The following is a 26589-nucleotide window of genomic DNA, read 5'->3' as shown; positions in this document are numbered from 1 at the left end:
AAGGAATGTGCTTGGAAAAGCAGTGTTTTATGTTGATTAAAAAAACCCTACTATTCCCAGCCATTTGTTTCACTTCCTGTTTCCTCCTTTCCAGGCTGTGCATGGGAACCAGGAGCATGTTGTATTGTAGGATTGGAACCAATCAACAGCTAGGCTGACTTGATAGGGAATTAATGTCTGTATTTGCTTGTGTAACCGCAGGGCTGAGATTAGCTATTTCCCACTTACTGTGTTTCTGGCAGGGACAGTTATAACACGCCCACCCCTCATTTGAAATAGGAACATGGGCAGTAGCAGATCTATAGGGAGTATCAATAATGGGGCATTTTATTAAGCTATTAATTTTTAGCCCAAAATAAAACCAGCACTATATAATCATTATTGCCAACAAGATTGGAAAGATTTGTAGTTATTCTATATGTCTCTTTTAACGTGATTCAAAATTATGAAGAATCCCTTAATTGAAAAATCCCAGGTCCAAAGGATTCTGGATAATAGATTATTTTCTAGTACAGGTATGGGATCTGTTATCTGGGAACCCATTATCCAGAAAGCTCCGAATTACAGATAGACTGTCTCCCATAGACTCCATTTTATCCAAATAATCCTAATTTGTTAAACAATTTCCTTTTATTCTGTAATAATAACACAATACTTTGTATTTGATCCAAACTAAGATACAATAAATCCTTATTGGAAGCATAATCAGCCTATTGGGATTATTCGATGTTTACATGATTTTCTAGGTTTTAAAACTTATTGCACTTACATAAGTCACACTTCTGAGCGCATATAAAACAATCCAGTCTTATAGTGCAGATCATGGTGGTGAAGGTGGCATTACTTCCATTCTTCCGCAGTGGGTGGATGTACAGGTGGAACACACCGGAGAGGGAGACGCCGGCTCTTTGTATTGCAAAGGTTCTCCTCCATGATCTGCACTATACGACTGGATTGTCTGATATAATGCTCTATAAATAATGCTCTATAAGTAATGCTCTATAAGTAATGCTCTATAAGTAATGCTCTATAAGCGATGCTCTATAAATAATGCTCTATAAATGATGCTCTATAAGTGATGCTCTATAAGTGATGCTCTATAAGTAAGTAATGCTCTATAAGTAATGCTCTATAAATAATGCTCTATAAGTGATGCTCTATAAGTAAGTAATGCTCTATAAGTAATGCTCTATAAATAATGCTCCATAAGTGATGCTCTATAAATAATGCTCTATAAATGATGCTCTATAAGTAATGCTCTATAAATAATGCACTATAATAATGCTCTATACGTAATGCTCTTTCACCAGTGCTTGGGGTAAATAACTAACCAGTTTCTATGGGTGGCTTGCACATCTATAGTCAGCAAGTTCTCTAGGGCAGTGTTAGAATACGATGAAAAGTCGCTGAGTTATCAGTGCGCGTTTGCATATAGCCAAGTGTATATGTGAAAGTGTTAGGGGGAGCGGCTATGCAGCAGCGCACTACAGGAATCCCTCTCATTGCCGGAACTATTTCCCTAGCTCACCTGCTCCTCCGAACGTGCCTGGGAAAGGTGATTATTGTGGAGCCCATTAGCAGCGCTCATTGGTCACACTCGGTTCCAATACATCAGTAGCTGATTCGCCTTCCGCCTCTTCTTTTCATTGGCTTACCCCTCACAGGCTGCAGTGGTGGGAGAGCGTTTTTCCTCGGCTGATACGTTCTATTGGCTGAAGCCATCGCCTGTTTTATTGGTTGAAGAGCTTCAGCGATTGGGGCCCCGGACTGACATACCTGTCTGCTATTGGCTACCCGTGAATATGAGCTTGTACCGTGCGAGTCTCTCGGCTGAGCAGACAGAGCGCGGGCTCCTTGCAGGCTGCCTGGGGGCTAACGAGACAGGGGAGGCTGGTGAGTGCCGGGGGCGAGTAGTACATCGCGACTCACCTGCTCAGTGTCCCTCCTGCTGCTACTTGTGTGTGTCTGACAGGATGCGGGACACTGAGGCGAATCCCTCGCATTGACACTCACCTGCTGCAGGGAGACTCAAATCAACTTTATCGCACTTCTTATCCTGAGCGCTACATTTTCCGCAGGGTGGAAGTCGCGCGCTACTTTCTGCGCTTGGAATATTCGCACATTTTTTCAATGACTTTCTGGTCGTGGAATAGAAATGATTATGAACAGTTCCGACCCATAATCAGTATAACGTTTCCGTGGTGCCCATCCCTGATGTGCAGACTGTATGTCAGAATGTGCGATCCTGTAGCCACAACTGACTGATTGCTGCACCATCAGCACTCGGTAACCTTGAGACAGTAGCGTGTGTGTGCGGTACCGGTCCGGCTCTCTGCCCCACGTGATAACCTTGAGACTGAGCATAGCGCTTGCACTGCTGTCATGCAACCGACGAGCAGGATAACGCGCAAAACCAAGGGCTGGAAGCGATTTTGTAATTGTCCATGAACTGCAAGCCAGGGGGATGGAGGGAGCGATTAAACAGTTGCAATTGTTCCCATGAATAATCGTGCATCAATAAAGAAGCCCGGGATCATGGATGACCGAGCCAACAAGTTGATTCTGGCCCCACTTTTAGCCGTGCTCTTTGTGATGATTGTGTACCAGTACATATGCCCCAGTGGCACCAACTCGTGCCAGTTCCGAGCTGGTGATCATCCCAGGACAGGGGCGCAGACCCCTCAGCTCCCACCCTGGCCAGAAGCTCAGTGGCAGGGGGAGGAGGAGGAAGGTGAGGAGGAAGCAGAGGATTGCATACCTCCGAAATTTCAACCCACCTATAACTTCATGGCCAAAGACCTCGCCAGATTTGTGGATTTCAACATCAAGGAGGATGATGTGATCGTGTTCCTGCACATACAGAAGACAGGAGGCACCACATTCGGTAGACACCTGGTTAGGAATATCCACCTGGAGCAGCCGTGTGACTGCAAGCCGGGCCAGAAGAAGTGCACCTGCCATCGGCCTGGCAAGAAGGAAACTTGGCTCTTCTCCCGCTTTTCCACGGGTTGGAGCTGTGGGCTGCATGCTGACTGGACCGAACTCACCAACTGTGTCCCCGCGATCATGGAGAAGAAGGACAGCCAGAGAAACCACAGGTTAGTCACATCTAGAGCACGAACCAAATACATCATAAGAATATGGGTTCATTATATCTCCAAAGCCCTTTATTCCTGTTATATATCTGGCATATGGCTACTTTTTGGAGATACGTGACTTATATAGTTGAGGTGTAAATAATAAGCATTGTAAATGTCATCAAAAGCAGTGAATGAGCGCAATATTCTCCGCTATTTTGTCCTACAGTAGCGCCAGAAAGTTTCCCTAAACTTCAGCACCGCGGACAGCGTCAGTCATCCGGCAGCTCCCACTGCTTGTGGCTTATTTTACAATGAATGCATGTCTCCACCTCACATTTCTTTATATGCATCGCTGTACTACTACTGCTGTGGTAAATGATGTGTTTGATAAAATATATCATAAAGTGATATTAAGCATCTGTACACTGCCTCAATCTAGTAACGGTTACCTTGCATTTGTATGTTGCCTCTCAGCCACTAGATACAGCCACAACATTTGGGACTTTGGTGTATTTTTTTTTTTGTATTCATTTTTATTGAACATTAAGTAGTCATTTACATCTTAGTTACTTTTAACATCATTCCAGAGTCATAATGACATTTTTGGACTTTGGTGCATTTATTCCTAAATACAAAACAGAGTAGTCTGTTGGAGTAGTTGGGCATGCTATTAAAGAAAGCTCCACTTAAAATAGTTTGCCTTTCTTTTTAAAGGGGTTGTTCACCTTCCAAACACGTTTTTCACTTCAATTGTTTTCAGATTGTTCCCAGCTCAGTAATTCAGGTGCACATTCTAAACTGTTACAATTTTGCAACATTTAGCTGATACATTTCTCAGCAGCATCTCTGGAGTATTAGCAACTATTGTATCAATTCTAACAGCTGCCTGTAATGAAACCCAGAGATTCTGCTCAGCAGGACAAAGATAAGAAATGTGTCAATTTAGAACAGTTAACAGGGTTGGCGACCCCCCTCCCAGAGCTGCTTTAGAAGGTAAAAATTACACTTTACACTTCAATATTAGAAAGTAAATATAAAATAATTGGAAAAAGTTGATATTTCTGGTGAACTAACTGAAAACAACTAGTTGTTTGAAGGTGAACAACCCCTTTACAGGTATAGTTTACCTTTAAAGTGGACCCGTCACCCAGACATAAAAATCTGTATAATAAAAGTCCTTCTTAAATTAAATATGAAATCCAATTTCTTTTTTTTATTAAAGCATTCATAGCTGTTGTAAACTCATTTAAAAATATCAGCTGTCAATCAAGTATTGCCTACCCCGCCTCTATGCCTAGGCATAGAGGCGGGGCAAGCAATTACTTTCAATTTCCATTCAGCACTTCCTAGATGTCACTGCTCTCCCTACATTCCCCCAGCTCTCTTAACGATTTAATTGTGTAGCCAGGGCATGGGGATGGACATCAGGTCCCCCATTCTGGTGCACAAACAAGATTCTGAGATGATACAAGGCTTGCCTTAATAACAGTGTCCACAAAATGGCTCCTTCCTGGTTGCTATAATTTTGAGTTCCCAGACTGATAGAAACAAGATTCAAATAATTTATACAGTGTAATTAAAGTTAATTTTGCTTGACTAACATGATAAAATAGGATTTGGATAATTTTGTTTGGGTGATGGGTCCCCTTTAAGTTAACTTTTAGTATGTTATAGAATGACCTTTCATCTTTATGAATTTATGAATTATTTGCTGTTATCTTCTGACTCTTTCCAGCTTACAAATGGGGGTCACTGACAGTGGTGAAATAAGATGTCATTGGGCCCCACAGCAAAATTCATTTTAGGACCCCCCTAAATATCCAGAGGTTTTCTGTTTTATATATTGAAGTTTTCATTAATTATGGCCCCCTATGCCTCCTGGGGCCCCCTGCAGCTGCAGGGTCTGCTTCCACTGGTCACTGACCCCATCTAAAAACAAATGCTCTGTAAGGCTACACATTTGTTGTTATTCCAACTTTTTATTACTCATCTTCTATTCAGGCCTCTCCTATTCATATTCCAGTCTTGTATTCAAATCAGTGCATGGTTGCTAAGGTAACTTGGACCCTAGCCACTACATTGCAGAAAGTGCAAACTGGAGATCTGCTGAATAAAAAGCTAAATAACGCAAAAACCACAAATGCTAAAAATTTCAACCAATTGCAAATTGTCTTGAAATATAATTCTCTACATCATACTAAAAATTCACTTAAAGGTGAAAAACCCCTTTAAAGTTTAATGTAGGATGCACTCCAACATAATTATGGCAAACGCAGACCCTTTGAATTATTGGGAACCCCCAAGCAGTTCTATACTTATTTATGAACAATGTTTAATTGCCAACATATATGGGAGACCTAAATGATTTGTTGTGGGGTTCAGCAACTTCTAGTTACACCACAAACACCAAATTCTATAAAACCAACCTTAAAGTGTAGTACAAAGCTCAGCAACTTGTTGCATTGTGCTGTGTATACTGTATCCTGTTGTGTCTTAGCAGTTCATTTGCCTGGGCCCATACCTCAGTCTGGAGCGTACATTCTTATACAGGGCTTGGCAGCCTACCAACAGGGTACTAAGTTATACACCTTGTAGCATAGGTGGATCAGTAAGTGTACTGGTAACTCGGATGAATCCATTTCTGCTGCTGTCTGGTTCATATCTCTTTCCATGCAGATGTTTTGAACATGTGAACTGTTGATGTTTTGCACTGACTGTTTTAGAAGTTGTGTGTGGATCTTTTTGAAGACGATTATAGCTTTGTTTGTTTTAAAAAATATTATTTATAAATCAAAGCCTTGTCAAAATATGAATGAAGATCATGACATTTTCTTAATGTATTAATGAGTACTAGTAATGTAATTTACAAAACATGCTTTTGAAATTCAGTCAAACACTGTTATTCAACGCTTTATTGCTAATTATAAAATGAATGAGTATCACTGTGTTCATGTAAAAGGAATTTACTATTAAAATAATGTAAATAAAAATTAACTTAGGTAATTAATTTACATAGGCCGGGCAAGGTAAGCAACACGATAATATTTCTTTTGAAGCTCAAGGTTGTATAGTTTAGTCTCAGGTTGAATTACAGTGCATAAATCCATCACCACATTAGTGTCACACATTTCCATACACTGATAACCAAGCTTGCTATCCATTCATTTGAGTTGGTGGCAGAACTATATTGTCCCTAACTGCCCAGTCAATGTCCTGACAGCAGGACTGACTAAATATTAATGTTAACCAAAGCAGGCCATCACATTTATGCACCACCTCTAAGATCCGCCTTTCCATGTGCAAAAGGTCATACTCCAACCCTATATGCCACACATTCCCATTTCCATAGAAAATAAACAAGGTTGCACCTGATGCTTGTTTCACACCTGGTGTCGATATTTGTCAATGGCATAGTAAGTGTTGCACTGTATGTCAATCTAACTCAAAATATTTTACAGTACGTTCACAGCTAACGGGGTGGTAAGGTGCAAATATATGTATTTCTATAATACTGGAGCTTATTTACTCCATTTGTTTGCTTTATGGTTGCTATTATTACCTATTCCTGCATTATATACCTCTGCAACCTGCCAACAAACGACCCTGACATTCAATGTACTTCACAATTCTACCTATTATCTAGTAATAGCCAAACCACTTCTTGTCTTATAATGAGATGCTTCTCAACACCTCACTCATTATCTCCTCACATAGATGTTTTATTAGAGCTGAACCCCTTCTCTAAAACATCCACATTTCTACCATATTTTCTGCCTTCACAGTCTCTTAGATCAGATTTAAAGAAGTTTATCCTCATCCAGCCTAGCAGTCCTACAGTATAAATTATATGCCACTAAGTGCAATCCTGAATTCCATAGTAATTTAATCAGCCTCATTTTGTAGGCATGTGCAAGAGCAGCAGTCAACAAAGGAATGTGGTATTGAGCATTGCCATTATCTGTCTGATACACCCTTTTCCTTTTAGATTATAAACTCTGTTACAGGGCTATTTTTACCCCTTATATCAGTTGTATCAGTACCCATTGTATCATATAATAATATATCAGTTTTACATATTAAGTATGTATTGCACTATACTATAAAATAATAATATGGCAGTTGTATATATTACCTATGTATTGCTCTACTTGATTAATTGAAATTATAATATGCAGCTGTTACATATTAAAGTAGAGGGTGCAAAATATTCACACTTTAATTTATGTAATCACTTTGTTATTTAGAACTACACAGCAGCTGGTAACTTACTATAGTAATTCCTCTGACAAAGAAAAGAATCCATGGCCTTAAGCATCAAATTGCCATCCTAATGATTTTTCTTATGAAGAGTTTTCAATCAGACCATCTTATATTAACAAATAACACTAGTGTGTAGCATAATAATTCTGCATTCTTTACATATTCAGTATCACACTACTTCTCCTGTGCTAACAATGGACTAAAAAGATGCCTAAAATAATTATATTAAGACATTAATGTAATCAAATTATCCAGTTAACACTAGAAATTCCATTTTTAAATAGAGTCTTTCTATATTTTATAGCCAAATGCATATTGAACAGATCCAGATGATACGTGCCACTTTGGGTGCATTATATGGCACTAGGGTTTAACAGTTTGTTTTACATACAGTTGTTTTTCAATTTGACTTGACAGAGATTATAGTAAATATTGAAAAAATTTCAGGAATGCATAACAAAACTTGGCTTGTATAAATCACACATTTTCAATTCATGGTATGCTCTAGTGGTCCTAGGCCTGTTTTATATGTGCAAATTTTACATTAAAGTGATACTGACAAAAAAAACTACATTTTAAAATATACAGTATGTATATTTAGAGGGTCTGGCGTGTGACCATATAGGTTAAGACTATTATTCAATGTAGTTATCTATATTAGCATTAGTTTAAGCATATGATATGTAAAATATACAAAATATACATTAAAAGTTACCTTTAGGTCATGTTGATCGTTTTTGTTCAGAGATCTGTTTTTGTAAGTAATTGTTAGTTGAAGTTTCTAAACCTGACTGTAAGTTTCTAATGCTAACGGACTACTGCTACACAAATATGGCAGCCCCCTCATAGATCAACACAGGGAGTCAGACAGGTAATGGAAAAGCATCAGGCCAATACTTTATAGCAAAATTATAAATATCATGCAAAGCCAATATTATGATAGATACAAAAAAGGTTTAATTTCTGGTGTCAGTATCTCTTTAAAGTGGAAACTGTTGGATTCCTATTGAAGATGGAATTTATTTAATCTATCTAGTCTCTACTATCAAAATTGTTACTGTTCCCTAATTGTGTGCAACAATAATCATTTGCACTTACAGATAAAGTCATCAGAAGTTAAACTGTCACATCATGTCATTTTTTAGTATTGCCTCTAGATGGTGCTAGAGTGCAAAGGCCTTAGTCCATCAGAAGCACTCGCACCATCTACAGGCAGGATTTAGCACTAACAAATGGTGTCTGGACACTGTGCAGCAAAATATGAAATTCCGATGGCTACATCTGTATATTAAAGGAAAACTATACCGCCAAAATGAATACTTAAGCAACGGATAGTTTATATCATATTAAGTGGCATATTAAAGAATCTTGCCAAACTGGAATATATATTTAAGTAAATTTTGCCCTTTTATATCTCTTGCCTTGAACCGCCATTTCGTGATGGTCTGTTTGCTGTCTCAGAGATCACCTGACCAGAAATACTACAACTCTATGGGGCAGCTTTATCAAGGGTCGAAGTGAATTTCGAGGGAATTTTCGAAGTAAAAAAATTCGAAATTCTAAGTAATGTTTTGGATACTTCAACCATCGTTTGAATATTCAACCATTCGTTAATCAAAGTACTGTCTCTTTAAAAAAACTTTGACTTCAATACTTCGCCAAATTAAACCTGCCGAAGTGCTATGTTAGCCTATGGGGACCTTCTACAACCATTTTCAAAGTCTTCACACATAGAAGTAAAATCGTTCAATCGTAAGCTAAAATCGTTCGATTCGAATGATTTAATAGTACAATCAAATGATTTTACTTCGATCGTTCGATGGCCAAATTCGGGGAAATATACTTCGATATTCGAATTCGAAGTATTTTAATTCGATGGTCGAATTTCGAAGTATTTTACGCTTCGAAATTCGACCCTTGATAAATCTGCCCCTAACTGTAACAGGAAGTGTTGAAGCAAAAGACACAACTCTGTCTGTTAATTGGCTCATGTGACCTAAGAAGTCTAGTTTGTTTGGTATGTTTGTGTGCACAGTGATTTGTATGATCCCAGGGGGCGGCCCTTATTTTTTAAAATGGCAATTTTCTATTTATGATTACCTAATGACACATACTATTAGAAAAGTATATAATTATGAAAATGGTTTCTTAACATGAAGCAGGGTTTTACATATGAGCTGTTTTATGCAATATATTTTTATAGAGAACTACATTGTTTGGGGGTATAGTTTTCCTTTAAACAACTTTTGTACTTCATACTGTTGAGAGTTTTACATTTTTCCTCACCTTTATAAAGTGGGGGTTGTTCATGCAGTGCATGTTGAGGCGACCAACTGTGTCAGTTATGATTCTGTATAGCTCAATAGAATATTAAAATGGATACAAGCAGGTCAACAGGTCAGTTAAACTAATAATATGAAATGCTTTCTGAATATTCTGTAGCGTAGAAGGACATGAAACAAGGTTACGGGGTTATAAGATTTAACAATGTGGATAAGGCTTATTAAACAATGTTACTGTAACTGCAAAGTAGCTTTAAGGTGGCATAAGCTCATTAGACCTTATTCTGTGTATTCTTTCTTTTTGTTCTCTGTAGAGCACTTTCCAGCACAAATGCTATGTCCTCTCAGGTCAAGTAGAAATTGTCTATTGACTATCAAATATGCACAATCATAGCAAAGTAAATCCATTGTGTTACTGTGCATGCATGCTAAGCAGCATTGTGCTGTTATTACTCACCTGCCTAGTCATTGCACAGGAGATGGATGATCACTGACTGTCACTAACTTGCTTATTATCCATTTTATATTTGCTGTCAAGGAGAGGGAAGGATAAATTAGATGAACAATGGAGAATGCACAGAACAAATGTGGGCATCAACCAAATAATAGACTTCTTTGTAAATCAACAGATGAATTTAAATATAAAATGTGTAATTTTCCAGCGGAGATGTGATCTGGTTTCTTTCGGTTGTCCCTAATAGCTCTCAGAGGTTTTTAGACATAATTGTGTGGAATCTGTCATGGATAAACAATTTATAAGATTCTGTAGCTTAAAAGAGGTTTATTGCACTTTGGAAACTCAAGAACAAATCTTCCGTAAATACTTTTCTGTCTTTTGCTTTTAAATGTAAGCACCATAGAATATGTTTATAAGGGTATTTTTTATCTTTTAAATTGAGTTAGTTACTTTTATAGGTCCTCTTGTTGGTCAGCTGTGTGGCAAAATGCTGGTACTAAATGTTTGTGCTTTATGTCGTTTTATAATAGATTTCATTCTTTTTAGAGGGTCTGGTGTATGACATATGGGTTAAGACTATTATTCAATGTAATTATCTATAATAGCATCAGTTTAAGCATATGATCTGCTTTGCAGCATGTAGCTCGTTTACTTGCATTTTTGTATAAATATGAAGATCACTGAATACAGAAAAATAGTAGTAAACTCTAAGGGGCACATTTACTAAGCTCAAATGAAGGATTCGAATATAAAAACAAAATTTTTTTTTGGGGTACTTCTTCCATCGAATAGGCTACTTCGACCTTCAACTACGACTTCGACTTTGAATTGAACAATTCAAACTAAAAATCGTTCGACTATTCGACCATTCGACCATTCGATAGTCGAAGTACTGTCTCTTTAAAAAAAACTTCGACTACCTACTTCGCCACTTTAAACCTACCGAGCCCTTATGTTAGCCTATGGGGACCTTCCCCATAAGTTTTGCAAGCTATTTCTGATCGAAGGAAAATCGTTCGATCGATGAATCCTTCGATTCGTTCCATTCGAAGGATTTAATCGTTCGATTGAGCGATTTTTCCTTCGATCAAAGTATTTGCGGTAAATTTTGTTTTAGATTTTACTTCGATGGTCGAATATTAACCTCGATATTCGACCCTTAGTAAATGTGCTCCTAAATGTTGCTGATTTCATCTCATCTTATTATTTAATAACAAAAATTTAAAGACTGGAGAATGTTCTCTGCCTGAGTTGTTTCATTTGTTTTCATAATTCCTCATTCCAATTCTTATTATAATACAAATGTACATTTCTAGAGCACTCTCCATACTATATGGCACAATAAACATGGTTGAGTTTGTATACTGCTTTGTGTGGGTGTCTCTACCCATTGAGGCAGCACTTCCTTTAATTTGAATCTTGGACTCCAACTGAAAAGCATCAGATTCATCCATCTGAGCAGCTGTTAATGGTATCTTTATTTCTATAATGGCATGGGCTAGAATGGAAAACATTAGCAGATGGTTGACTTACCGCTAATCAATAATAGTTACAATAAAATACTTTTATTTTAAAGACTTATTTGTAGCAACAATGCTTTGTAACATCCCATGAGAAATCTACTGCTTAATTCCATCATCTTATGCAAGCTGATATACATCTCTTTGAATCTGGCAACATGGCTGTTCACGAAAAGATCAGTTTCTCCAACAGTAGCTGGTTTCATATTCTCACAGGAGCACAGGTTTCCTCAGAGTGACAGATAGCCAGGAGGCATGCAGGATTTGGGTGAAGAGGAGTTTTACATTTTGGAACCACAGATTTATATTATGGAAAAATCATAGACACATATTTCACATAATACCATGAGAATTATATTCATGTTACATTTATGCCTCCTTACTCAAATTGGCAAATTGGACATTTTTTTTTCTACAATACAGCAGTTCCTGGTATAAATGACAATGTTAGTTTGAAGGTACTGATGGAACTAGGGCATTTGAGCTATTATTGTGACATGCAATCTATTGCTCGTCTTTTTCTTAAAACAAACACACTAAATTAACTATGAGGTGTAGGATATGTAATAAATTGTGAACTTTATAAATTTTGAACTTTGGCTTCTACGGTGCTCTGTTTCTTTGTAGGGATGCACCGAATCCAGGATTCAGTTCAGGATTCGGCCTGGATTCTGCCTTTTTCAGCAGGATTCGGATTTGGCTGAATCCTTCTCCCTGGCTGAACCGAATCCTAATTTGCATATGCAAATTAGGGACTAGGGATGTAGCGAACTGTTCGCCGGCGAACTTCGTCCGTTCGCGTCCGCCGAATGTTCGCGAACGTCGCGCGACGTTCGCATTTTGAGTTCGCGTTCGATTCGAATACAAATTGTTCGACCATTCGACCATTCGAATTCCTTCGACCGCTAAAAATAGAACGATTTCCATTCGTTCGAACGATTGTAAGCATTCGATCGAATGAAAAGCATTCGATCGAATGCTTCGATCGTTCGATTCGAATGAAAATCGTTCAATCGAACGATTAAAATCCTTCGATCGTTCGAATCGAACGATTTTAGCGGGTGTTCGAAGTTCGCGAACTGTTCGTGAACGTTTGCATTTTTTGCCGGTGTTCGCGAACGGCATTCGCGAACACCAAATCGGCAGTTCGCTAGATCCCTATTAGGGACGGGGAGGGAAATCGTGTGACTTTTTGTCACAAAACAAGGATGTAAAACATGTTTTCGGTATTCGGCCGAATCTTTTGCAAAGGATTCGGTGGCTCGGCCGAATCCAAAATAGTGGATTCGGTGCATCCCTATTTCTTTGCACAAGTTCATTGCATTTGGCATGAGAAAAAAATGCCAACTGGCTTTAATGCATTTGGTGCAAAAGCCACCCTTTGACTTCAGTGCATTTGACACAAGAAAAATATGCCCCCATCGACACATTCACAAAATTAATTTTGGTTTCACACGTTTTTTCAACAAAGCAAAAAGGGCAATTTCACTCCTCATTAGTTATGGCTAGAACAACACTTTTTATACATCTGCTATGAAAGGTTGGAGAGTGAGGAAAGCAAACAGAGAGAGAGACGAGGGCTTCAGAGAAGGGAAAAAAGCAGATGGGCAGTTGGAGGATGCTCGAGACTCCCCTGTGAAACAACAGGTCTCGGGGGGCTGCAAGAGGTTGGAAGAGGATTTTGGGAAGAAAAGGAAAGGGAAGTTGGAGTTTGTTGTTGTTATTTTTAGGTTTTGATTATCCAGTGTTCTGTGCAATATTTATTATGTATTGATTTGTCATTTTGCTATTGTATTTTATCAATAAACTCTCCAGTCAGTCAATTCCGGATGTTATTCCCAAGTCCAAAGAAGAGTGTCACTAAATGCTAAGCTAGAGTAAATACCTGTAGCTTGTTGTTTGCTGTTTGTGCCATCTGCAATAGCTTGTTGAAGATCCAGTGTAAAGAAAAATATTATTTAGTAGAACAATCAGCGGTCTTTGTTGCTGGACCACAACTCCCAGAATTCCACCAAAAGGCAAAGGCTTCTGGTGCTGCGACTTGTAATTCAACATATCGAAGGAAGAAGGTTAATTAAAATCTGTAGACCTGTAAATGTAAGGAATACATATACATGATTATGAGGGGAAAACTACTATTGTGAAATAAATATTCGCTCCAGGAGGAACGACCCCACACGCATAGTATTTTAGCCAGTCCTCTAATCATGTACAACATTAGCTGAGTGGGTAATTTATGTGGCACTATGTCAAATGCCTTGGGTAAAGCCATTTGCTGCAGAACCACTGTCCCACTTTGTATATATTTATATGCATAAAATCAAGTGGGTTTTTTTAATATGGTTTATCTTTTCTCCAGATAAATGTATTTACTGTACAATAGCATTATGAGTTCTCAGTGTACAGATTGTATTTTCTATTTGCACTTGCACATACCTCCCAAATATCCCGTTTTCTGCTCACAGTTCCGATTTTGACAGCTCAGCCAGCAGTCCTGGATTTTTTTCGAAAATTCCCAAGTTTCTCTTTGCCGCCACTAAAATATACAAAGTTTCTGAAACGTAATTAAAACGAGATGCTTTTTAGCAGAGAACCCAGAACACGCAACGCCCGCACTGAGATGCATTTGAAAATTAACAAATTAAAATATACAAAGATAAAATTGTAATGCTTTAATGGGGTTGTTCACCTTCAAACACTTTTTTTCAGTTCAGTTGGTTTCATATAGTTCTTAGTGATACATTTAGTGGATACATTTTTTATCTTTGTCCCTGCTGAGCAGAATCCCTGAGTTTCATTAAAGGCAGCTGTTAGCATTGATACAATAATTGCTAATATTCCACAGATACTGCTGAGAAATGGATTAACTATTTGTATCAACTAAATTAATCAAATTGTAATAGTTCAGACTCTGCTCCTGGATCATTGATCAACCTCATTTTAGACATGTTATTTAATTAGGGAGTCAACTGGCTAATATTTTGTTTTATATAAAAAAACATGTTAGTTGGTTTAATTCCTAGGTAGCTCTGTGACTTTTATGAGAAAGAATCATTATTAGTAATCTGCAAAGTATCTCCTCTGCAGGTAGGAAAGTTTAGTTAAACAGAAGCAAATCATGGTGGGTCATGATCAATGGAAAAAATAATGCAAAAGAATGATCTTTCACAAATAAAATATAATAAACAAAAAAGGTATCCACGAACCAAATATCCAGAAAGTAAAAATTATAGGAAGGCCATCTCCCATAGAATTTAAAATTGATTTCTCTTTCTCTGTAATAATAAAACGGTACCTTATACTTGATGGTAACTAAGCTGCATAAATCCATACTGTTAACAAAACAATGCTATTGGGTTTATGTAACATCTAAACAAAATGTTTTTATAGCCTTCAGGGATCATGATTCAGATTCCCCTTAAGTGGGTCCTGAGCATTCTGGACAATAGATGCCATACCTGTATTACTGCAGCCCCACATTAGAGTGTATCCTCCAGCCTTAGGCAGGTGCCCGCAAACTGTATAGATCTAGCTGAAGTGAGTAACATATAGAGAGATGCCAAAGCTGGCAGGAGTGGTATCTGGTGGTGCTGGTATCTTCGAGATTTATGCTTCTATGAGCTGCGTGCCTGAGGCATCTTCCCCTGCAGCACCTACTTGCTTATTTTTCCTCTGGCAATGCAAAGCTTTGGGAAGTAAAGCTAGATTATATCTGCCTGCATTCTCTTATCTGTTTTTTTTCTCTTCTTTTCACTTTTAGATTTATAAGCTGGAAAACAAACACGTTTCAGTACGTGCCTGGTGTGCATTTTTATGTATTATGTGTTCACTGTCATATTTTCACTTTGAGAATATTAAAATTTGATCCAATGTCAAATTATTGCTCCATGTATAATACTATCAGTTCCTTTTCATATTTAATGAGGGCACCCTATTGATTGATATTGAAATTGATGTAAAGCTATTTTATCTCTGCTGTATTAGGACCTTTTATAACAATCAGCACTTGCTTAGGTATATAAATAAAATCTTAATTACACAGCTCTAAAGGAGGAATATAAAGAACAAGTATTTTCCATGGAATTACACAGCTCCCCACATTTGAGTCCCCAAAAATGGACTATTTAGGATGTGACCCTAGTCTGTCTAGGCCATGACCAGTTTATATACCTACAAAACAAGATGGAATATGCCTTCAAATGGTGTCCTTTTTGAATTAAAATGTCCCCCATATAATTTTTTTGCAAGCATTATCCATCTCAGAGGTTTGTTCTAAAGGTTTGTTCTAAAGAATGCCAATGTCAATCAGCAACTGGGCAAAGCTGACAGGTAACTGAAGTACTGTATAATATTTCTTGTAAATCTAATGTGGTTGTTGGCTGCTCACAGCCCACCATGCTTCAAATATCAGTCACCATTACTTACATGATGAGGGTAATTTAAAAAAAATGTTAAATATAATTTTTAATGCTCAACGTCATTACTGTACAGTGTGTCTAAGGTACTGTTTTATGCAAATCAGTCAAAAACAAAGAATTGCTTGTTTTACATAGAACATTATGGTAAATGATATTGCTGTATTTCTAGATAACATATTCTGGATAATGGATCCCATACCTGTTTCAAACTTACATTTACTTAATTTGGAAGCTACTGTATTTACACCATGGAATAAACCTGACTTTGTATTTCACAGTGATGCTTCAACTTATGCTTAATGTTTTCTATAGGGGAAGCACATGCATGATTAATGGCATTTAATAGAGACCTCCACATTGCATTCCTTAAGGAAAATGTGCTAAACTATGATATATGTTCAGTGCTGCATTATTTTTAAATGCTATGTATACCAAGTGATTCATGCACTGACGGCTTGCGTAGTTTGACATGGCAAATCACTCTTTCACTGCTTAGGTTATTAAATGGTAATTGTACTCTGTGAGGCTTGAAGATTATAAATAAAGCTTGAACAACTGACATTTGCACAGAATTACTGGACTCCACACAACTCCAAGGGACAATGAATAAGTAGCGTATGATAGAAAAAGATGTGATCACGTGAAGGGTGTTTAATATGTGTTGCTTAAAAAAAAGGCAAATATAATTATTTTATAATTATAGTTATAAATCCTAGAGCACTGCTCTGTTATTTCAAAAAGTTGCTGTCTAACCCCCAAATGTAATAAAAAAGCAGTGTTTGAAAATCAGCTCAAATCATTGAGCGTAGTACAGGTATGGGACCTGTTATTCACAATGCTCAGGACCTGAGGTTTTCTGGATAATGGATCTGTCCTTAATTTGGTTCACCCTACTTTAAGTCTACTAGAAAATCGCTTAAACATTAAATAAACCCAATAGGCTGGTTTTGCTTTCAATAAGGGTCAATGATATCTTAGTTTGGATCAAGTACAAGGTACTGTTTTATTATTACAGAGAAAAAGGACATCATTTTTGATTATTTGGATAAAATTAAGTCTATGGGAGGTCTATGGGAGACGGCAATTCTGTAATTCAGAGCTTTCTGGGTAATGGGTTTTCGGATAACTGATCCTATACCTGTATTATATTGCTGACTCTGTTGTCAACTCCACCACTTACGCGGGGGAATAACAAAGCTACAACCACCCTGGATGTGGATGTAATTCGAGGTTTTCCACAGTGGGAAATGACATGGAGGCTAAATTCAGGCTAACAGTATGCATAGGCATCATTAAATATGTATATATATATATATATATATATATATATATATATATATATATATATATATATATATACATATATATACATATATACAGAGGTTATTATTGCAGGTCTTTGTGCACCTTATGACATCACTGCATAAGTTATGATGTCATGACACCTACACACACAGGCTTTCAACCCAGCAAGAGGATTGGGAAACATAATCTGTACCTATTTCTAGATTTAGCCAAATGGAATAGTGCAAAACAGAATTCCCTATTGTCAGCTTTGAGGCAGTTGTTAATTCCTGTATGAAAGAAAATGAAAAATAGTATTTACTTGGCCTGTAGGGGATTTTAAATCTTTATAATTCAGGAACTAAAATGTAAAATTCATACATTCTAGTATAATATGCCATCTAAATTAAAAAAAATAAAAATAAATGATTTTTTAATATTGTGGTGTATTTAGGTATTTTAGTCCTCGGGCATCTACCACTAAGGAAATAGCAACCTTTATAATTTGTCAGAAATATCAATTTTTATCAATATAATATCCTGTATTGATTTTTCACCATTTTACATATTTTTTTCTTTTTAACATATTGGCACACAACAAAAAAGCAAATGAACTTTGTGCTGGTTATCAGTAACCTTGGACCTTTCTATAAAAACGCTGCACTACCATCCTGCTTCGGTTTTCATGGATTCCAGCACAACCCTAGACCCGTTGCATTCACACTATAGTAAAGAGAGAAAAAGTACTGTACTGTGCATGTGCAGGTCCAGAGATGTACAAGAAATCCAGGGAAACTGGGGCAAGATGTAATTAAATGCACTAAGATTTATTCATGGTTACACCATGTAAGATGTACAACTATTGTGACCTTCATGGAAGTATTTTGCTAAAGCTGTTGTCATATTCTTCTACCATTTTCTTTCTGTGATTTGCCTTAAAAAAAACATAAAGTTTAAAAACTGCAGTAGGTGGAGGTTAGGAGTAGCAAAAGCCCATTTATGCAGCTAATCAGTTAAATAAATATAGGTAAGTTGCGCTGACTTGCGCAAAATATAAGCCCACCACCCTTCTCAAGTCCGATATCCCAAGAGGCCAATTCTACCTAGCTACGTTGGGACCGGGGCTTTACCTTCATGCCTTTTCTTTGAGTCTCATTAAAATATTTGCATTGAAGAGTCTCAGCCCCTGACTCTTCAGTCTGCTATGTTGTAATTTTTCGGCAAAGCAAAACGGGACAAATTCGCCCATCAATAATGATGAATTGTACCTGAAAAGGCTCATTATAGAGTTTTGAGAAATAAAGGATTTTGTTTTTTCTTAGCTTGATTGATCTAAGTAGTTATGTTCCATCCTTTTATATCCTTAGGCTGTAAAATTGTTTTATCCTCCTTGATTTCAACACTCGTTTTTATTTCTGATCAGACATTGATTATGATGTGGCTTTCAGTAATATATCAAAAGGTAGATTTCAAAGGTTTGAGTGCTGGCCAAGAAAAAAAGAAGAAGAAAAATGGAGGAAGTTAAATAGTTTCTGTATGTATTAAGTATAAAAGCATTAAAGGCACATAATAACTTTTAGCAAAAGGAAGACCATCTACCCTTAAAGTTAAAGCAACGGGTGCCAAATAAAGAATAAATGTGTTGGACAGGACCCTGTTGTACCAAAATACAGGCCCGGATTTGTGGAAAGGCCACCTAGACCCGGGCCTAGGGCGGCAGGATCTTGGGGGGGGGGGCGGCAGGATCTTGGGGGGGGGGCGGCATGCTTCCCAACCACACCCACATTGGTTCAGAAACACTGGGGATGCGCTGGAAATACAATAATTTTTTACATTTCCTGTGCGCCAATCCTCATTGCTCTGGTCCAGATGATGAATAAAGGGGAGGGGACAGGGGCGACGAACGGCAGTGGGCCTAGGGGCACCCACTATGTAAATCCGGCCCTGCCAATATGCAATACTATATAGAATATAGGTTATTAAAAACATAGGACATTACTAAACATAAACATCTGAAATATGAAATTATAGATTTCAAAATGTCATTGCCCACAGTAGAATTTGTAGCTATAAAAACATTTTGCCCTTTGTTCAGTAAGTTAGGAATCATTTTCAAAAGTGCCACAAACCTTATTTTGCCATATATCTATAAATACTGTATGTAAAGACTTCAATATAATTATTACATATTTTTGTAATATAAAGACATATATTGGAAACAGGTTATTTATACACTTTAAGTTGGCTGTTTTTGAAATCCCCCATATTCCTGGACCAAAAATGTATATTTTAATTGAGATTTGTGACCTGAAGCAGTACAAGACCAATATTTTCAGAGCAAATCACCAGAAATAAGCATACCTTGGATTTCCAGGTCAAAAGGCCCCAAGCAGCAAGGTAACCTCAACCATGGATTGTTTTTTTCAAAGGAGAAGGAATGTCTTCTTGCAGTTTGGGGTGCCAAATGTTAGGCACCCCCAAGTGATTTACCTAAAACCCCGGGCCGGTGCTCCTATCACCAGAAAACTACACCGGCCCGGGGTTATACCAGTGAGTACCATGGAGCAATCATCTTCCGGCTTCTTCTTTCTTCAATTTTCCTTAGGTAGACGCATGCGCAATAGAACTAAATAGCCAACTTTTAAGTTAAATTTCGGCTTTTCGCTCTACGCGCGAATAAAGAGGAAGCCGGAAGAGGATCGCTCCGTGGTGCTCGCTGGAAGAACCCTAGGCCGGTGCAGTTTTCTGCTGATAGGAGCACTGGCCCGAGGTTTCAGGTAAGTAAATACAATGACTTGGGGTGCCTAACATTTGGCACCCCTAAGTGCAAGAACACTCTCCTTCTCCTTTAATCAGACATCCTGATGAATTCAAGCTAGGTAAATATGTATTTTTAAGACAAAGCACAGGATAGGTTGTATTATAATGTAGATAAAAGCTGAACTCATGTCTCTTCCAGGGTAATTAAAGTTAAAAATAGTTCAGAAATTGTTGTAAGCTACATTAAATTTTCCTATTTTGTTCTTTTTCTTTTCTGGGTGTAACTATTCTGTTTAATAAAAACAGGGAAAAATTCTTAGGCAGACCCTTATGGTTCAATCATAGGTCTTTCAAGCTTCAAAAAAAGAGAAAAACAAGAATTATATTGAATGTGAATAACTGATTGTTGAATGTTGGGCTTTTAATAACAAAACATATATACTGTAGATTTCTTCTCCAAACTCCCATACTATTAAGATTTGCTAGTTTTTATAACATTTCAGAAAATCTACCTAAAACATATATTATATAAAACATCACATGTATATGTATGCATAATGCATTTCCCTTGACATTTTCCCAGATTTTATATAATATTTTTCTCGTCTCATGTAAAAAAGGGGTTCTACTGTAATTAAAAATCCAATAAATAAAATATAAAAACAAATGATCAGACAGTGGGGCAAATTTACTTTCCTCCGAAATTGCGCCAGCGATGGCTTCTCTGACATCGCAACACTTCGCCAGACGTAGATTCGCCAGGACAACGCTAATTTTCGAAAATCCAGAGTTGCGTCCAGGGTATCGAACGCTTGCGAAGTTGTGCTAGTGTTACTGCGGCAAGCAAAGCGAAGTTACGCTAGCGTTGGCTAATTTGCATACAGCGGGAAGTTAAAGTTGAATGGACATATATATGTTGCAGCCAATACATTACATTACACAAGCCCAGGGAACCTAAATAAAATAAACTAGAGTTGTTATATTGCCCTACACATGAGCCCAGTGTATAGTTTATGTGCCATATGTTAGGAAATGTAGGGGGGAAGCCCGGGTACCCCCCAAAAAAAAATTACGATCTTTTGCAGCCTATCACCCTGTAAAAAGTAAAAGACGCCAGTGTTTTTTTTCACCAAGTCCTATCTACTCTATTGCACTTGGCCTGGTAACTTCGCTACCTTTCGCATCCCTGAGCGCAACTTCGGATTTTAGTGAATTAGCGGCGCCCTGGCGAAGTGCGGCGAAGCCAACGCTGGCGCAACTTCAAAGGTAAGAAAATTTGCCCTGTAGACTCCATTTTATCCAAATTTCTAAAAATGATTTCCTTTTTCTCTGTAATTATAGAACATAACCTTGCACTTGATCCCAACTGAGATATAATTAATTCTTAATGGAAGCAAAACCAGCGTATTGGGTTTATTTAGTGTTTACATGATTTTCTAGTAGACTTAAGGCAGTAAGATCTAAATTAAGGAAAGATACGTTATCCGGAAAACCCAAGGGGTTCCCATTCCTCTACATGCCTGATCACAAAAAAGCAAGCTGAAGCATTTTACAGTTCTTGGTGAGAGTCTACAGTAGGACATAATGATAAATGAATATGTTGAGAGCTCCTCACTGGATTGATCATGTTATTTCAGTCGTGAACAGGAATAAATAGTACTAGTTATTACTTCTATTCTATATATAAATGAGGCATATACAATAATTGTGGAGGTTTAAGAAAGACATTAGTCTGTTTAGTTCAGCTTCATATGATTTCAGCAGTTGAAAGGACCTATGGATACTTAACTCCCTCTGTAGCTTTGGTGACAAAGTTAAACCTGTCACGTTTATTTTCAGGCTCAGTGAGCCCTGCTCTGCACAATCTAATTGTAGATGACTACAGCACTAAAAATTGCCTCAGGTTAAAAAGAGACTCGCGTGGGATTTAAAGCAGACTTCCCAGCATTAGAATCGAGGAACTGCATGGCTATCTAGAGCACTGCTGCTTTCCCTAATGGATATGTGGATGGAAAATTCACAGCAGGGCAATATTTAAAGCGCCAGGTGATTAAAAACCATGAGCAGCAGTAGGATTTTATATTTATTTTTCATTTTAATGAAAATGTAAATGTATTTGATTTATTTGTGTGAAGATACAGCATATCACAGTGTCAATCCTGGTGAGGATATTTATGTCACAAGCAAGGGATAATATATAGAACTGATAAACATAAGAAGCAAGACTACTTTTTATATATTCACTTACCATAACTTGACTGCAGAGTACCATTTACAGCATATCCTTCATTAAATTAAAAGAAATCATAATTCAGTGGATCCTTCCATTCTATTATTTATGTAGTGCTAAAAAATATATTAACTCTACCTGCTCAAGGTGAATAAGGGAGGGGGCTTAAATGTTCTTAAAAAAACAAAAAACAATGTGAGAAATGTTTTAGCTGATTCAAATAAAAGAAGTGGTTTCCTATTCCTGGATGCTTCATTACAATTATTGCTGATAAAATGGTTGTTGCTGGTCCCCTTCCTGGTACACTAGGTCCTGGGCAGATGCTTCTTTTGCCTATTTATTAAAGCAGCCCAAGTACTTGTTGGGCTCCCATAGCTGAGCTGAGTAGCTGAGATGCTAAATGTGTCAGTTTTACTGAAATCATCCTGGGTTCCATTTAGAAACATCTATTGCAGATATCACTGTTAATTTTTTTTGTTTTGCTTTTGTCGTATTGATGTTAAAGGTGTAGGTTTAAAATTAACGTTTAATATGATATACCTGTAGACATGAATATTATAAGGATGCAGATAATAATTTCTGCAATGCCTCTATTAATGATCTCTTACTAATAATCTTACAAAAATCAGTTTATTGTGGTTACAGTGTTAGCAGGTTAATATTCAATTGAAAGTGACTACCGAAAGCCTCCCCTTTCCTACTACTCCTTTTCATGCTTTCATGGATTCTTGTTCACACTCACAAGCTCAAATCAGCACATACTAGTACATTGATATATATCGTTAGGTACGTTTTTCTTTTGTGGCTATCTTGAATTGTCAGCTCTTTCATATTCTCAAATACAATAAAACTGTCATTGTATAAATCCCTTTAAAAAGCACGTAAAACAATGAAACACTGTAATTACAATTTAAAATAAATGGCTTCAGTGTGTTTAGTCATTTAATCCATTTAGGGTAAGGGCACATGGGCGGATCCGGGGAGATTAGTTGCGACAAATCGCCTCTTCATTGGACACAATCTCCCCGATCCGCCTTCCCCTTCCTTCCCGCCGGCAATAATGAAAAAAACGTCAGCGGAATGACACTTGCGACGCTTCATTTTCTGAAGTCGCCCCAAAGAAGAGGGGGGGGGGCGACTAATCTCCCCGAATCTGCCCGTGTGCCCTTAGGCTGACTGTACCTATTTCACCACCCACACCTGCACCTCAGTCCTGCACTTCTCAAAGAACCTTATTTGATCAACACCACCAACAAAAACTTTTTACTTAGTATTAGTAAGATTATTTGTATTGAGAAATTTTATTTACCTTCCTACATGGGCATTTCAAATGGCTCACTATGGCTCACAGTGTGCTCACTCTCACACCCGATCAGCCATTCATCAGCATAATGGGTAAAAGTATGGTCCTGGCATAGTGGGACACCAACACAATGGCACTCAAACAGAGCTTCAAGTCATAGTTGAATATGAGTACATGCATTCATATTAAACAGGTTCATCTATGATGTGTTTGCAGTGTGTTGGGTCACTTCAAGATTTGTGAAATCATAAGTGATATGAACCAATATATGCAAAATATTAATTTAAATATGCAGTGGGAAGAAATATGTTTATACTCTGGTATATTAATATGTTTCAGAATGAATGTCTGAATATCTATAGATTATAATAATTTACAATTATCTAAAGTCCATCAAGAGGGTTGTTCCAAAATCTCAATTCAGTTTTTTTTTTTAAATGGTGCAGGTAGTCATTACTATTGCGATCCACACCACTGACGACTGCATAATAATTGGCCACTACTTATACTTTGTCTTTATCACTCTCTTTGGGGTTAATTTTGAGCAGTATGTTAAAGTGATACTGATGCGAAAAACTACTTTTTTTTAGGTTTGTTTTTGTAAATAATTTTTAGTTGATGTTCCAAAACCTGACTGTTTTGCAAACCGGACTGTCCCATCTCAGCCTGTCAGTTAAAGTTTCTAATGCTAACGCACTCCTGCTGCACAAATATGGCAGCCCCCTCATAGATGAGCACAGGGAGTCATTTGGGTAATGTAAAAGCTTTGAGCAAATACTTTATGGCAAAATTATAAGTAGAAAACAAAGCCAATACTATGATAGATGTAAAAATGGTCTAATTTCTGGTGTCAATATCTCTTTAAGTACACTACAAGGAGGTAAATGCTTTAAAGTAGCTTGTTGACTTTTTTCTTGGGGTTACTAGAAACTGTTACTTCTAAAGAACTGCATATGGAATAATTTATAAAAACAAAGAGGTGCTTTATCTTTAATGTCAACTTATTGTTAACTGACAATACCAATAAATAAAAGCTATAAAATGAATATTCATAAGAGAGGGAATCAAACATTGGAATGAAAAATATATTTTCTGTCCCTGACACATAAAGGGCTTCTATTGCTGACATCTTGTTTAATAATGTAATTAGTCTTTTCATGTACAGAGATTGATAGAATTAAAAAGTCCTTTTAACATGACAATAAAGCAATTAAGATGAACAATACTGATTGTTTAGATAAACTACTTCATCATATGATATTTATGTCTAAGAAATACATAAATAAGAGGAATGCAGCTGCAGGGCAGGCTTCCAGTACAAATATCAGATGATGGGAGACATTGCTCTGACAGATGGTTCAGTGTATTGTTTATAGTTTATGACTTTCCAGAACAGCTTGAAACACTTTATATTTGGTTTACAAATAACCTTTCATTTGGGCATACAATGTATATTGCTACTGTTCTTTTCTTTCGCATATCAAGTCATAAAATGCTATTGTGGGTTTAACCACTTATAGTAATGTAATACTACACCCCCTCTAAATTCTTGGTCTAGATATGTGCAATATCCATAGAACTAACCTTAGAACTAACTTTGATCTGTGTTCCATGTAGAAGTGTTGTTTCTTTTTTGAGTTTGCAAAAGCTTGTGGAATTAGCAAGCAGAAGCTCTGACAGATATTGTGGGATAAGCAAACCATCAAAATGTATGTAAGTGATGAGAAAGCAGTTGCTAGCATGTAAGGAAACAGTTGAAACACAATGACTCTAACAGAGTTCCAGGAGGGAAGCAATGCTTGAATTTTTGGTCTGTCCAGTCCAAAAGGGGAGCTTGGTCTTGTGCAAAGTGGTGCCCTCCCCAGGATACCAAAAGGCAGGGAGTACAGAGGAAAACTTACAAGAGCTAATATTCCTCTATGATATCGGCTTTTTTAGCTCTCAAACTGGAGAAACAACACCATCAAGGTGGCAAAAACCACGGGCAAAAGACTTGTTACAAGTTAAGTTTTTATACAACGGAAGTAAATTGTGTGCGTGTTGGAGATGCTAATGTATTATCTTTTGTTATTAAATGTATATTTTGTAGCTAATTGTATTGTAAACTTGGCCTCTAGATGGTGGTTTGTTGTAGACTGTATAATAAGATGTGCAACATGTGGGGTTAGCTTAACAAAGGGTCGGTGGAGCCCTGAAACATTGCTGTGATGTTATGTGGCAACTTGATTATAACAATTAATGGTGGTCTAGTGGTGCTGTGGGACACCCTCCGCTCTGCCTGCTGGGACAGCCGCCTTCTTCTCTTCTTCTCTTCTTCTGGTCCATGTGTTGAGTGTGTGTGTCCTTTTTTTTTGATGTGTCATGTGATGCTATAACACTTACCTCAAAATTCAAATATTTAAAGGCACCTGGTCCTTTTCTTAGTTTCTGAATAAATTCTTGTGTTTGACCTCTGCCTGATCCTGATCTTGACAATTGCTGCCTGACCCTGTTGCCTGTTCTTGACAACAGTTACTCTCTCAGTTATTGACTTTGGCCTGTCCCCTGACTACAGTATGTTCTGCTTCATCCCTGTTCCTTTTGTGTATGCTCTGGTTCCCTTGCCTGCCCAGAACCTGTGCTTGGTTCTCTCATTTTAAGACCTGACGGCATCCAAGTAGCGGAGGGCTTCTCCCGAAGTGAAATGCGGCTGTTAAAGGCAGAAGTGTGAGCCCTGACAAGAAGGGCCCGGAACCTTGGCCCTTGTTTTGGGTTTTGGAAACCATGTGTGACATTGATGAATAAAAGCCTTTTAACCAAATGAAAAAAGTTAATTTTGGAGTACTGTCCAATTGGAAATTTGGTGACTTGTGGAAGTGAACACTTTGATACTTAGATCAGACTAGAAGACAGCACCTTCACCAAATTTCTTATGTACTGGGTGTACATAAGGAATTTGCTGAAGGTGCTGGCTTCAAGTCTGATCAAAGTAAGTTGAGAGAATGAAGAGTTGAGA

The 26589-nt window shown here is 37.5% G+C and overlaps 1 protein-coding gene across 1 annotated transcript in view; it reads left to right on the top strand.

Moving 5' to 3' along the window:
- Positions 1 to 1647: 1647 nt before the first annotated feature.
- Positions 1648 to 26589, top strand: part of LOC108709756 (heparan-sulfate 6-O-sulfotransferase 3) — a 279173-nt gene continuing 254231 nt past the window's right edge. Inside the window, exon 1 of the mRNA XM_018249882.2 lies at positions 1648 to 3098. Coding sequence (XP_018105371.1) covers positions 2500 to 3098 — 599 coding nt within the window. The 5' untranslated portion in view covers positions 1648 to 2499. The remainder of the gene's footprint in view (positions 3099 to 26589) is intronic.

The sequence above is a fragment of the Xenopus laevis genome, chromosome 2S, assembly GCF_017654675.1.
Source record: "Xenopus laevis strain J_2021 chromosome 2S, Xenopus_laevis_v10.1, whole genome shotgun sequence".
Taxonomy (NCBI): domain Eukaryota; kingdom Metazoa; phylum Chordata; class Amphibia; order Anura; family Pipidae; genus Xenopus; species Xenopus laevis.
The sequence above is the reverse complement of the archived record's forward strand: the minus strand, read 5'-3'. Positions and strand labels throughout refer to the sequence as shown.